Source organism: Poecilia reticulata, linkage group LG21, assembly GCF_000633615.1.
Source record: "Poecilia reticulata strain Guanapo linkage group LG21, Guppy_female_1.0+MT, whole genome shotgun sequence".
NCBI lineage: Eukaryota > Metazoa > Chordata > Actinopteri > Cyprinodontiformes > Poeciliidae > Poecilia > Poecilia reticulata.
The window spans coordinates 22844477-22859757 of record NC_024351.1 but is presented as its reverse complement, the minus strand read 5'-3'; the positions used below and the strand labels follow the sequence as shown (position 1 = coordinate 22859757).

The 15281-nt window shown below is 41.8% G+C and overlaps 1 protein-coding gene across 4 annotated transcripts in view; it reads left to right on the top strand.

Annotated features, from left to right (window-relative positions):
- fynb (FYN proto-oncogene, Src family tyrosine kinase b) overlaps positions 1-15281 on the top strand; it is an 84379-nt gene that overhangs the window by 54276 nt on the left and 14822 nt on the right. For all 4 annotated transcript variants that reach the window (XM_008398535.2, XM_008398532.2, XM_017302296.1 and 1 more), the window contains 5 exons: positions 961-1217; positions 6949-7045; positions 11379-11477; positions 12222-12325; positions 12417-12566. In XM_008398535.2, the coding sequence (XP_008396757.1) occupies positions 971-1217; positions 6949-7045; positions 11379-11477; positions 12222-12325; positions 12417-12566 (697 nt within the window). In that variant the 5' untranslated portion in view covers positions 961-970. The remainder of the gene's footprint in view (positions 1-960; positions 1218-6948; positions 7046-11378; positions 11478-12221; positions 12326-12416; positions 12567-15281) is intronic.

Here is a 15281-nt window from a genome sequence, read left to right as displayed (position 1 = left end):
TCTCCAGCTAGTGTACCGGGCGAGAGGCGGAGTCACCCTGGACAGGTTGCCAGTCTGTCGCAGGGCAACACAGAGACACACAGGACACCCAACCATGCACACACACACTCACACCTAGGGGCAATTTGGAGAGGCCAATTAACCTGACAGTACCCAGAGAAAACCACGCATGCACAGGGAGAACATGCAGAAAGACTGGGGCCTGGAATCGAACCCAGGACCTTCTTGCTGCAAGGCAACAGCTCTACCAACTGCGCCACTGTGCAGCCCTCCCGTTCATTACAGTCTGTGACAAATAATGCTACAATATCCACATACTTACTTTAACATGATTCCTAATCAACATCGCCTTGTGTTTTATTAACTTTACATTCTAACACACTATTTATAAGTAGTTCAACATCTAAATTTCTCCACACAAGAAAAACATGTTTAATTTCTAACAGGAAGTGATGTTTGTTTTGAAGCAATCTGATTGGCTGACATGTTGTRGCTTTGCGCTGCACTGTCCTCTATTGGTTTGGCATATTTTTAACAACACTGAGAGGTGGATTTGTTTAGGTTCATGTGGATGAAAACTTTTCTGAAACCAATCCTGTGTGTAHGATGTTATTTGTTCAAACAATATTTGTTTGTTCAAACGATATTCGTGTTTGGTATACGGGTGGATGAGTTCTCAGAGGCAGATCAGTGGAAGGTGCCAACTGTAGAGGAATCAGTAAAAAGCAACCTTAACGTTGTTTGGCTCCCTCTCCTGCACCTGTTGGCCTGGGAGGACTCAGGTTAACATTATCAGCTGACTTGCATCTCTTTTTACTTTCAGCCTTTTTTATCATCTGACATCATTGATGTAAACTTCCCCCTGACTCTTTCTGTTAAGCCACAAGCACACACTCCTATTTATTTCACGTCTTCATTCAGCTGCCTAACTTTCTGTCTCTGTGTGTTTGTTGCCACCAGATTATAGATAATGGGCTGTGTGCAATGCAAGGATAAGGAGGCAACCAAACTCACAGACGACCGAGACACCAGCATCTCCCAGGGAGCCGGGTACCGCTATGGGGCCGACCCAACGCCGCAGCACTATCCCAACTTCGGGGTCACCGCCATTCCCAACTACAACAACTTCCACGCCCCCGTCGGACAGGGGGTGACCGTCTTCGGGGGGGTCAACACCTCCTCTCACACCGGGACCCTGCGGACCCGTGGAGGGACGGGTAAGGAACCCGGCAGCACCTTCCACATGTATTCATACCTGACATTGCCTTACTACCACAAACTAAAGTGGTTGTTGTTAGATTTTTTTAACATCATAATACATGCTGTTTGTTTTTTGTATAAACTTCAGCTTTAGAAAGCTGAAGTTTACACCACATAAAAAGACACATACACATTTTTTTCTCACTGTCTGAAGTTAAATCAGACCAAACCTCTCTTGTTTTAGATTAGTTAGGATTACCAAAAGTAAGTATATTTGTGAAATGAAACAATAATGAAAGAATATATAATAGATGTATGTTTTTTTTTATTGCCAAATGTGGCCTGTTTTAAAAGTATCGGYGATTGGAGAGCAAAGAAAAATGCTGAACATTAAGAGACTAAAACTGAACCTTTATGGTGTTTAGAAAAACAAAACTAACACTGCACATCACAGAGTCCTCATATTAAAATGTGGTGGTGGTGGCAGCATCATGGTGGCACAATGATGTTCTTCAGCAGGCCAGTCAGAGTTGATGAAGATGAAAAAGTAAACAGAGGCAGATTACCTATTAATCCTGGCTCAGTCAAAGTCCARAACTAACATAAGGAAAGACTTTAAAATGAATCTTCACAGAAGCTTTCTGTTAGATCTGAGATTAATCTGTCAGATAAATGTYAGTCTGCGGCTGTAACTGCAGGAAACGTGGTTCTGCAAAGTATCGACTCGGGCGAGCTGAATCCAAACACATGAAACAGTTTCAGATTAGATTCTTATGTTGAAACTGTTTAATTTTTCTTCTGCTTCTCAGCCGTGCTCTGCATTTGGTGATCTGCTATTTAAAACACTGATAAAATACATTTTGCAGGTCATCTGGGGTTTCTATGTTAAAACATTCTCATAGAAACCCTGAGGCTGACTGGTTTCATTTTATATTATTTATATCATTTTATCACTTTTGGGTTTCTCTCAGGACTCGCAGATTTTATTAGCAAACTGGAGTTTTAGTAGCAAAGTCAAAGTAAGCTCAGCAGCAGCGAGCCTTCCAGCGCTAAGCGGGACCMAACATCTGAAGCAGCGCTGCCTCAAATGTCGAGTATTTTACTTTTAACAGAAAAAGATGAGTCACCATGGCGCATTGCGTGGCTCTAACACAATTCACACTGCTAGAAGCCCACCTAAGCTTTATGACTCAACCTGAATTCACTGACCTGAATTCACCCAGGCAGCAGGCCCAGTGGAAAAACCAAAAGATAAACATCTGCAGCAGAATGATTTATTGTGAATTAATTCAGCTCATTTTAAGCAACWAAAAGAAAGCTGTGAAGATGAAGACAAAATTACACCGACTTGGAGTATGACTCAGAACGTCCTATTCAAAGTCACAAAGCAATGTGACTACAGCAGTCGTCCCAACACTGCGAGAGTCAAAGGATTAAACCTGATGGATCAAAGATGGACACTCACAGCGGTGGTCTGGTTGTCACTGGAGATTGGTTGCCAATAGCAACTCTCCGTCTGATCCTTCATTACATCTAATGTTATGTAAACAATGTAAAAAAGTATAACAATATTRTATCTATTCTCGAGTATTACATGGGATACATTATTAGTGGGGTCACATGCCTCTTTACCTACCAACAATGTTCAGTCTCTACCGTAGTGTCTGTTGTAGCTTTTTTCATAGTGACAGGTATTTTGTCCCAACCAGGGGCTCTACAGAACGGCTTTGATGTACAGTTCCAACACATGTTAGCTCAATTTACAACGCTGCCATTGGAACTCAAAAACAAGAAAGGAAAAAGGAGGAGCTGAGTCAGGGAGGAACGGTGGAGGGCTGAGGAGGAAGCAAGATGGAGTCTGCAGCTCAAAGACGGAGCTTTGTAGAAATAGGTGGTGCTTTGTGAGAGCAAGAGATTAGGCACAATGAATGGCTGCCTTATGGGAGATGGGGCACATTGTTGAAATGCTAGGCTAACGCTAACATGTTTTGATATGACTTGTTGATAGTTCAGCTCGTAACAGAACAATGGAGTTGARTTAATCATGTGCAGACAAAGCTTAAAGTCCTAGCTGATTTATAAATGACTTTGTTTATAGTCATATTTATATATTACTTTKTAAACTGGTACCCCAAAAAAAACACTGGGACACTGTTCTTGTTGCCTGAGGTATGCAGAACTGTTTTTTAAACAAATTCCACCATTAGGTGAAATGAAAGCCAATCTCTATGTCTCCTTGATAAAATGCAAATATTCTGTAACATAAATATGATGAAAATATTTTAGGAAATACAATTCCAGTATTTCATTTTAATGGTGCCTTTTGAGAGATGAGATGAAGTTGTGTTTTTGAGGTTTCCTTCTTGTCACTACAGAGTTTCATGTTGGTGTGGTCACGTGATCGTCTCTCTCTCTCCCTGACCCCAGACCGGTCCTGTCAGCTCGTCCGCTTGGCATTAGCACAAGTCTTTGTGCTCTGAGCTCATTGTTTAGGGAGAGAATTTTCTTACTCAGGAAATCCTTTCTGTTTGACTGAGCCAAGCGGCTCTGCAGAGGAACTCAGCATTTCTGTTGAACTGATCCTAACACAACACCTTGAACTCAAGGTGTGGATGATTTTCTCTGCTGTGTGATGTAAATCCACAGAGAGGCAGAAGAGCTGAACTGAGTGKTTTTTTTTTTTACTTTGTCCTGGTGGGAGACATTTAGACGTAAACCTTGGCTTCACTCCAGCCCGCTAGCAGGCGGCTGCCTCCACACTCCCGTGTGTATCCACCGTCGTATCGATGACCAGCGGATTTGCTGATGTCATTTTCCCAAACTGGAATACGGAGCCAGTGCCACGACGTCACGCAACGCATTGACTGGCATTCCAACAGACAACACAGAAACCAATCAATGAATGAGTTTCAGCCTCTGATCTGATGGAACATTTGGAGCGATGCACCCAGAAGGGTTTCCATCATCCTGCTTCAGCATCAGCTCCAGTCTGTGCAGTCCTGTTAGCCTCACACGACCTCCTCACATGGAGTCTTACTATGAAGAGTTTGCTGTCAGACTTTTCCTAGCTGCGGCTGGCGCAATGCGTCTCTGTCAGCACAGTCTTCCTGCCGTTGGARACTTTGTGGGGGACGAACTTGCTCTATTTCAGCCAGACTTGGATAATGCTGGAGTGACTGAAAAGGTTTTTTCAGGCCACTGCTCTTTATCTGAAGCGTTTGTGCCCGGGTGATCGGAGTCACTGACTCAGCATCTGCCCTACAAGTCTAGACTCTCTCCAGCTCAGGTCAGGATTTTATTCTAAGCAGGCTGGACTCTTCACATGAACGGAGACGTATTCAGCTCAGTTTTAGATTAAAAACCACATTGGATTTAAGATTTTTATACATAGAAGGACTGAGCTTTTCAAAGCAGATKTTTAAAAGATGAAGCAAATACAACTTAAAAGAAACTAGAGTTTAAAAAAAATTTGATTCAGAACAGCAACAATAATGCATTTCAGTTAAAGATGTCAGTTTATAGAGCTACCCTGACAGATAGGAAATAATCAAAATCTCTTTCTGCATTTTAAAGAAATGTGAAAATTATTATGATGATTTTCACATTAAATAAGGATTAAATAAGCTCATGTTGTGTATTTTGTTTTTTGTGTGTTTTTGTGTATGTGAAACATCTGTCATAGTTTTCTGAGTTCTTTTTATTTGTCAGATATAAGTTTATACTTTTTTCTACTCATTCATGATTTCTTCTGGTTGTTGCATGAACTTGTTATAGTTATTATTTAGTGGATGCAATTAAAAAAATAAATAAAATACAATTTTGGTGAAACGGAACTAAAAATGCTCCACCTTAGCAAGGCTATGTGTAAAACTGAAAGCTTGTTAAAGACGTCTTGCAGAACACACACAGCTCCTTACTGTAAACGCCTGCAGGGTGCTAACCACTGCCCCTCTGCATCACTTCAACCTGATGCAACTTTGTCACAGTTTATCCGTTTCAGTGGGTTTCAGTGTCTTYAGCTACACAGAAACCTGGAAGTGCTCAGAATATTTGCTTTCGTCTCTGAGTTTGTCATTTACACTCTGTCCAGTTTTTATCAGGCCTGACTAGAAGATGGAGAGGGAAGGATGCAATAATAATACAAGACTTCCAATAACTGTCTTCAGCATGATCAATAACTGAAAGTATTGTGACGTTATTGATCATCCAGCAAAGAGCTGTGAGGTTCTTTAGTTAGGTCATCTACTCTAACCAGGTTTTGATTTTATAACTCTTTGGAAATCACCTTGTTCAGATACTGTGTTATTTTAGACTTTGTTTCAGATAACAAACAACAAAAGTAGGGTTGCAACTAATGATTATGTTAGTAGTTGATCGTTCTATTATTCTGATGATTAATCTCTTAATCAAATAAAAAATGTTTGGCACATTCTACAGATTCTATTGCTTATACCGACAATATGAAAAGCATTTTTCATGTAAGCCATTTTTTTATACATTATAAATACTCCTCTAAACCTGACTCCAGTGTTGCTGGCAGAGCCCTGACAGTTTATCTGATGCAAAAAATGGATAAAGAAGATTTGTTTAGCTTCAAGAATTAATAATTTCTACATACATTAAAAGATGTATGAAGAAATGCATTTCAAGATGTTCTCAGCGTCTTTGAGAACAGCCTGTTCTGAAAGRTGCTGATGGTTCACACTGTCGTCTCTCCAGGGTGTTGCAATACTGTTTTGTGATTGTTGCAGGATAAATTGATTTTGCAGCAACTTTTTCAAAACGTTGCAGCCAAAGTTGAAATTTTCTTTCGAGCTTTACTTTTGTCGTAACATGTAACACAGAAGTTGAAATTGCTGCACATACGTTTTACAAAGAGGCAGCATTTTAACCTAGTTAACATTTAAAGTGTAAAAAACATTTCCATATACCTTTAATACAAATTAAAGCCAGTCCTGATGGATTGTCAAAGTGCAAAAAAAACAATTCCATRTTGTTCTTCCAAGTTACATGATCCAAACGGATCCAAACAGTAGACTCAACTCCTACAGAACATCTCTAAATGGATTTGCAAATAAAATAAAAGACAAACGTTACAGTTTAGCAGCACACGTGTTTTTGTCATGAGATAGAAAACTCGAGTTTTGGTCACAATTCGAGTTGCTGAGTTGCAGTGATCAGTCAGAAAAGACGGGAAACGGATAAAGTTGAGCTGATTTGCCAGAAAGTTGCAGTGCTGCGAGAATTTGATTTAATTGTTGTGATCACAGCATCACAACTTCCTGGAGGGAATRGTCATATCATGTTACTGCCAGTGTTGCAGTGTCGGTGTGTTTCTGCCATCCAAAAGGACTGCACTGGTGCAGTATCTGAGAGGCTATAATATTTCATGCGTCATGCATTTCCTCTCTGCCTGCCATTCAGCCAGTCTGATGTGATGCTATAGGTGGGAATTTTGTGGTGATAGAAAAAAACAGAAAATGCAGGTTAATCACAACTGATACACATCTTCCATCATTCATAMATAGTGTTATATTTGTGTAATTTGCTGATATAGCACAGCTCTTCTCCCTGCTAACCAGAATGATTTGCCGGAACATTCACCATGACTGCCTCCCTGTTCGTCCAGAGCAGACACTCTGCTGTTTATTCAGTGTTCTGGAGCTCATTTCACGTCTTCAGCTTCATTTTCTCTTGCTAATCTTCCAAGAGCTGACTCTGTGTTTCCTCTGCTTTTCCCCACTGCAGGAGTCACTCTCTTTGTGGCACTTTACGACTACGAGGCGCGGACAGAGGATGACCTGAGCTTCAGGAAAGGAGAAAGGTTCCAAATCCTCAAYAGCACGTAAGTCCCCRCAGCTGCTTATCACAGCGTCCACATGCAGGCGGGATGCAAATACGACCCCTTGTCTCTTAGCTSAAGGAGTTAGTGGAGGCAGCTGGGAGGAGAGCGGGCGCGCTCCCYGACTGAGCCGGGGTCAAAGCGGCGGCTTGCACCAGGCAGGCTGAGGTTTGCTTTCATGATCTGGGACAGGACAGAGCCCAGAATAAGCCTGCTGCTGTTTGTGGAGTTGGAAAACCATAAATGTCATGTTTAACTATAACACCAGCCTGAGATGAGAGGCCCCACAAGGAAAACACTGTTGTTGTTTTCACTTYCATACGTCAGTCAGAGAGACGTGTATGGCGACCCCTAGGGGCCATAAATGAGCAAATACGCAACAGGTCTGTTTTATATAGTCATAGAGATAATAAATGTCCRTTTAAAACTGCACATATGAACAAGCCTCGGTGAGAGCATGTTTGTACATTCTTAACTCTTTGGTGCAGATGCAGGTTGAGAATCGATCTATTAACTACCGACATGAAAAAGACACAAGCAGCAAAATTGTCACTAACTCTAAATAMTCCATATAGTTTGGGTGTATTTTTCTTTCCTTCTGTCATGTTTTTGTCTCTGAGACGGGAATCTGGAACAAACGTCCAGAAAACATTTTTGTTTACGCATGCATAAACAAAAAAAGGCTTAAATCCAAAACAGGACTGGCTCCAGCTTCACTGAACCCACTGGCAATTTTCATGAGGCTAAACTGACGGCCTGAACAACTTATGACAACGTGGAGTAAACAAAGTTTATTCTGGGCCTGCAGAGGGTGGAGCAGAGCAGAGTGCTGCAGGCTTCCATCTGAACTCCAGCAGGAAGTGCCCAGTTACACCCACAGGGAGGTTGGCTCGTCTTCCTTCCAGTCGGCAGAAGTGCAGACCTTGCRTGCGTGTGTGTGAGTGTGTGTGAGTTTCAGAGTGGATACACCATCATCCGCCTGCTGTTTCAGTCCGGRGATGATTTTCACTCCAGCAGGCTGAGTCGGAGCGTGTGTCTCTCTGTCTGTGCAGCGCTCTGCAGCAGTGCAGTGACATTTGAGGAGGCAGGGGGAAGTTTCAGGGGCAGCGCTGTCACCCTGCTCTCCTTTCTGTTCCGCTGTACGCTGAGAAYGCTGCAGAACGCTGAGGCACAGTCAAACCTCTGCTGCAGTTACTGTAATAAAAAAAATGCTGCGTCTAAATCAAGGTTATCGTAGTTAGCTTAAACAAACGAAATAATGAAAACTGAAAATTGAGAAAACCTTTTTGTTAGCTGAAATAAATAAATAAATAAATAAATAAATAAATAAATAAATAATGTTAATTGATGGGGGAAAAGCGATAAGTATATGGAACTATGTCTTGCTTATATGAAGCATACTGAAATAATAGATAATATATTCTCTGTTTTTTGAGTTTATGAATCTATTCATTTCCCCCACACACATAAGCAGTTCACTTCAAATTGTGGCTGTAATGTAGGCATATCGTATCGTTTACTGTTTATTGTGATAAATTTCTTCATATGATAAAAATTTAGATTTATCATTGTCACCATAAATTCCAGTTGAAATGAACATATGATTCAATACAGTTACTTTGTGCAGTTTAGTGTTACAAATCACATTTCTTTATGTGACTGGTGTCCTACAGAAGTCCATCACAAATGTTCTTGTTTTTCAAGAGCAGCATTTTTGCTGCGGTGCTGTTAGTGATACAGTTACCTAAAAGAGAACTAATGAATAGTTCTTATCGTCACTTATTGTTATCAAAATAATACCACAAAAAATCGCGATAAAACTTTAGCTCCATATCGCCGACCCCTACTGAGAKGTGACAATATTCTAGGGATTGAATACTTTTGCTKATTCTTCTGCTGTGTTTTATCTCCTGAGCTGACACACACTGAATAATAAATGTGAGTCCAGCAGCCTGCTGAAGACTTCACACTTTCCCTCTGACTGTCTCACCACCTCAGCCTTTAGCTCTGCAAGGTCACCACACCCTGTTAGCATCCTGTCTCAGCCCAGCCGCCATCTTTCACATTCCTACACGCCTCAGTCCCAGCATCCCCCCACACACACACTGCTCCCCCCAGCCAAACTCAGCCGGGACAGGAAAAACTCGCTCTTCCTCCTCCTCTCTGTCATTCCTCATCCTCCTCTTCATCAGCAGGAGCCAGACAGAGCTGCATCTTTTGCTCCGTCTCCCCTCCACCCACTCTCTGCCCAAATTCCGGGCTTCATCCAGCTGCCYTCCACTGCCACCTGCTGGAAAGCGGTGGTAAAACAGCAAAAAAAAAAAAAAGGTGGGGTGGGGTGGAGTTCGAACTCCTCTGCTCCAGGCTGTGAGAGCTGGTAGGAAGGGGCCACCCGCTGTGTGAGGAAGTGAGGCAGAGCCTCAGACGTGTTGATGTTTGGTTGTGTTGTGTGCTGACATCCTTTAGGAAGCAGGKCTGCGTCCCTGGAGGGGATGAGGCATTCGCTGCGTACGGCTCTCAGCCTGCCTGTTGAAGCAAAAACATGTGAGCTGTTTGCTGCTCAGCCGGAGTTGCGCTGGTCCGACTGACTGCTGTGGACAAACACAGCAGTGCTGTGATGGCCTGTCCCAGTCTGCGGCCTTGGGGTCTGCAGAGGCTCTGGGTCCATCAGAGGCAGCAGGAGGCTGCTGGTTCACTGCTGCTGCTGTTTTCTGTTTGTGGTGCTGCAGAGATGGTTGAAGGGGAAACAGCTCCACTCTGCTCTGCCTGCTCAGGTCGCCCCATGTCCTGCACTGTCTGGAGAGGAATCAGAGTTTAGCTGTTTCTGCAGTCAAGACCAGTTTGGGAAAAGCAGAAAAAACTCTTTCATGTCCCATCATCTAACTGGATCCATCTGTCTTTTATTTTCTGCTTCTAKCYTTCTATCCAACGTCCCTCTATCTTACCTTCCTTCCTCTCTCTCTGATGTTCTTCCTTCTTTACTCCTCTTCATTTTTCTTTGTATCCTTCTGTCTTTTATCCTCTGAATCAGCATACAGTTACAAAGAATATGTGGAAAATAATATATAAGAGTGGAGAAAGACAAAGGAACACAATGAGACAGACAAATGATGACGGAAAAGAAAGTGACGGATATAGACTGATTACCACGAAGTGATCAGCAGCAACTGAAAACAGAAAGACCTGAACCAAAACGYATCGATGAAAGAAGTAATAATAATAAAATAAGAAATCAAACTAAAAGACAAATATGATAAGACCCTAATGAATGATAATGAACACAAAACTGAACGGCGTATGGAAAGACCTTAATGTCAATAATGATCGAAAAGGAAACACAAAAACAAAACTCAAACAGTCCTGGATAATTTCATATCCACAGTGTAAATATMTGCTTTARTGCTCTATGTTAGAATAGATGTGTGACTGACATGTCTGGAATGTTGAGTTTGGAGTTATTACTGAGAAGTGAAGGTGGTTTGTGCACTTTAGCTAGGTCCTGGAGAAGAGCCAGCACTTCTCACTGAGCTCATGTGATGTGACCCATCAGGTGGACATTATTCCAGAGACAAGTGAAGCAGCTTATTGTTTAGCTGCTCTGGATGAAGCAAACCCTGTAAATGCTTCTTTTAGAGCCTGACTTGACCTGACCTGACTCGCCCTGAGATGGAGACAGAGATGCACATTATTCAAACGTGTTTTCCTCCTTTAGAACTGGAGGAAGTTCTGAACAACGTGATTGGCRTGAAGACCTGTCTGACAGAGACGTTCAGCACAAGCAAGCAGTATTTAAAAATCTGAGCCGGAGACACTAAAACACAGCCTTGTTGTTCTGGAAAGATGTTCCTCCGTCGGCTGAGACTCCTTCCTGCTTTTMCCCTGTTGGTGAAACATCCTGAGAGTGTCTGAGCGTCAGTCAGCCGCCTTCACATGGGGTTTTATTTTTATCATCCAGCCCCGTGTCTTCTGCTAAAACATCTATCAGTGTAATAACTTCTGCAGATTTCAGATGACATGTGCATTCTTGTTTTGTTTTACACCAAAAGCAGCATGTAAATGAGGCTTCAAGATGAACAGCGCCATGTTTTTTACTTGGAGTTCTCCATTATAGAGAAAAGACTAATTATTAGCAAATAACGAGGAAGTAGGACTTTAAGAACAATACAGGAGAAGGACTGAGAGGATGGAATGTAGCAATGTAATAATCATTTCTAGCAGAATTTTGTAAGAAAGTCATGCTAGGTCATATGGAAATGTGACTTATACACACGTCGAACCTTTGTTCTTCAGTTTGCATTACAAACCGACCAATGACAATGATGTCTGTGTTTTTCAGTGAGGGGGACTGGTGGGACGCGCGCTCGCTGACCACCGGGGGCAGCGGTTACATCCCCAGTAACTACGTGGCTCCAGTAGACTCCATCCAAGCTGAAGAGTAAGTTCTGGTCTTTAATGGTTTTAATGGGAGGCTGTAAAAGAACGGAGGAATGGGACTGGTTTGAGGCAGTTAGGGTAGACTCCACTGTCAGCCCACGCAGACAGGTGTTAGGTTAGGCTCCACCCACCTTATCAATCTACCAATCAGTGAATCAGGGTTTATTAGTCTACAACTTTATACAATCAAAGGAAACATAAAGTCCTTTTGCAGAAGTTGAACCAAGAAACAAGCAGGTTTACATCACCAAACAGTGAATAACATAAAACCTGAATGAAATGTCAAAAATGAACAATATAATCATATTGAGAAATAATGGAGAGAATAAACTCACAATTAAACTGCTTTAGTTATTATTGTCTCTTAAGACACATAAATAAATGTTTTATCTATTCTGATCTAATTAAAAACGCAGCAGCATAAACTAAAGAGAAACTAAAGTAAATCAAATAAAGTTTGACTAAAGCAAGCAGCACTAGGTGTAAACCACTGATTAATACAGTTTCTAAACAAAAAAAAATGTAATTAATTATCCAACCTACTCTAACGCTCATTAAAGTAAAGATCGCACGTTTTTCTGTCTTTTTGGAAAACACGTTAGGGAATAACTTTTTTTAGACAACGAACTTCTGGGACTTTATTTCTTAAAGCTTTAAACTGTGTTTTAACTCATGTTACCAACACATGACAGAATGAATTAAGGAAAAGTTATCCAGACTGTTTGAGCTGACTGCTTTCTTTCAGTTGGTACTTTGGTAAACTGGGCCGCAAGGACGCAGAGAGACAGCTGCTGTCCACTGGCAATCCTCGGGGCACCTATCTGATCCGAGAGAGCGAAACCACAAAGGGTAAAGCGAGCACACACACACACACACACACACACACACACACACACACTGAGCCTCTCTTCCCTCCTAACCCCCTCTGTGTGTCCCCCAGGGGCCTTCTCCCTGTCCATACGGGACTGGGATGATGTGAAAGGAGATCACGTCAAGCACTATAAGATTCGTAAGCTGGACAGCGGAGGATATTACATCACCACCAGGGCTCAGTTTGACACGCTGCAGCAGCTGGTTCAGCACTACTCGGGTAAAACGAAGAGCGTTTCTTCCATGTTTACAGTTTATTAGGAAAATGTTCAGTTTACAGTAAATGTTCAGCGTCTGACACGTTAAGACCTGAAGATTAAAACTTTCTCTAATCGGGTTTTTAGTAATAGAACCGGTAATAGTTCCACTGGTTATTTTCAAGACCTGAATAAATAAAGTCAATAACACTTTATTTGACAGAGTGTTTATGACACTGTCATGAACCTGAAGGAGTCTTTATGAATGTCTGACAGTTGTCATGAAGTGTCATTCGGTAAATAATGACACTTTTAATGCGAAGTTGCTCTAAAAGTTGCATTTAAACTMCATTAGAAGTACCAACTTTGTACTATTTTGTAAATAATGACACTTTAATGCCAACTTAGCACTTTTAATGGACTTTCAATGCAACTTTTAGAGCAACTTTGCATTAAAAGTTGTTTTTTACTATTTGCAGTACTTCCCCCCTTTTTCCTTTCTCCTGTGATTCCAGCATTTTGTTGATTTAATTTTTTTACTTCTATTTTCTGTTATTGTCGCATATTTTTTTGTGCTTGTAGCATTTTTCTGTTGCATCTGTTTTTTGTTTTTGCGTGTTGGCATCATACATGTCTGCAGCTSGTTTGGACCTGTGAGCCACCATAAAGTAACCCAGATTATTGCTGTTAATTTTTGACTAACTTTGCAAACGGCTCCAAGTCAACTGCTTCTTCTTCTTTGACTATATCCACTGTATTTTGCAAAGCAGCAGACTATATAGGTTCTCCAGCTCCATCGCTGTGAGCTGCTCAGAGATGGAGTATCAGATCCTCACAGTAATGGACCTTCACTGCTTTAGTTTTCATTCATCCTCTAACTTTTCACTCCGCTCCGTTCCTATATGTGCATCCAGCTGGAGTCACTGATGTGACTGTATGTCTTGAGCTGGTTACTGTCTCCAGTCCCACCCACTGGCTCCCCCTCATGGGGAAAAGGGAGATTCTTTGACACGCTCTAGTTGGCACATTGGCTCATCGACCTGCATGGTCAACAACATGGATTCTCTAACCATCCTTCTGCCTCGTATCGACTCTGGGCGATGTCTGTATCCACATCAGACCTCAACTCTTTTCAGGGCTTCTGCTTGTTTGGCATCTTGCTGTTTATTGGCTTTTCTTCTGTGACAGTCACATACAAACACCGTTCTTTAAAGCTCTCAGAAGCAACAACATACTTGTTGTTTGTATGTATGTTGTATGTTGAAAAAATGTAAGTAAATAAAACCACATGCTCAAAATGCTCAGGTGGAAAACTGTCAGACTTGACATGTTTGAGACATTTCCTGTGATTTAGGATCAGAACTGTACCTGCAGCAGATCTGATGGAAGAACGGTTTATTTTTGGTGTGCAGCAGATGTTTTTAGTGTAGAACTATGGGTAGGCCTGTCTTTCTGCCACTCCACATCAAACCAGGTTCATTTATCAATATGTATTAATATGAGTAGGTAGGGAAGACGTTGTTCAGTTGAAATGCCTTTATAAGCTGAAGTAGCTTTTTCATTTTTCACCAATTCACATCAGCTTCAAATCAGAGGTCAGCTTCAGCACCGTCGGCCATCTGTAGAGACGGTTGTATTTTGTTTTGTTTTTTTTCTTTAAAGTTCTGACACTGTCCACTGGACATGTACAAAGTAGATGAGTAATAAACATTTGCTGTAGGTACAGCTGACCCCACCAGCTGTGCCGCCCTGGTCAGAGAGCCCCATCCCCCATAAYAATAAAAGGCAGTTCTGCATGTCAGTGAAATCCTGGGACGAAGTTTATGTCCTTCTAAATGTGTCAGGATTAATAAACACGACGGATCATTTAAGGTATTTCGTTTTTTTTTTTTATTTCCAGCTCCACTCGGACTCTGATCAAAATGACTTAAAACAATAAGCTCGTTTTTTATTTTTTATTTCTTTTCTTTCATTACCTTTAAAATTCCATGATTCTTTTGAACTTTTTCCTACCTAAACATTGTGTTGAGTGATTTTTGTTTTTTCAGAGCAGTTATCAGAGTTCAGAGCTAATCTCAGATTGATCTCTCCCTGGGCTCTGTTTTCACACTCGCTGCGTAGCAACCCGCCTCACATTGACGGGTTTTATGAGCAGAGTGAACGCAGCGGCGTATTGATGTATCGATCACTGCGTGGAGCTGAGGTGGCCCAGATGGGCTCTGATGGTCCGGTCCGCAGCATTAATCCTCCCACAGGAGACATCCAGCCCTTTATCTTGTCTTTACTGCTGTGTGCAAACACCTGAGGGCCTTATWATGGGCTGGGGGMTGGGGGGTGTCCTCCTCTACATATCAGCATGAAGGGACTGGCGGAAGCTCTGCTCCAATCCACTGCTTTAATCAATGCTGAGCAAACAGCAGAGCTTTGTGGTGTTTTGGTTCCATGATCTGGGCGGCGTCCGGGTGTCGTCAGCTGATGTGAGGTCAGTGGGGTGGAAACAGCCTCTAATGCTTCATGTTTGACCCAGACCAGGACGCAATGTTCCACTGRCACCAAGAGCAGAACATRCCATAAAATGTATATGAGGCTGAGAGCCGATATGAGAGAAGAAAACGCTACATGAGCGGAATGTTTAAAGTTGAATCGTCTAAAAATGTCAGATCAAATGCATTCTCAGGGATTAAATTAAATGATTAAACAATCCTGAGTTCATTTTACAAAATCACGTTTGATACATT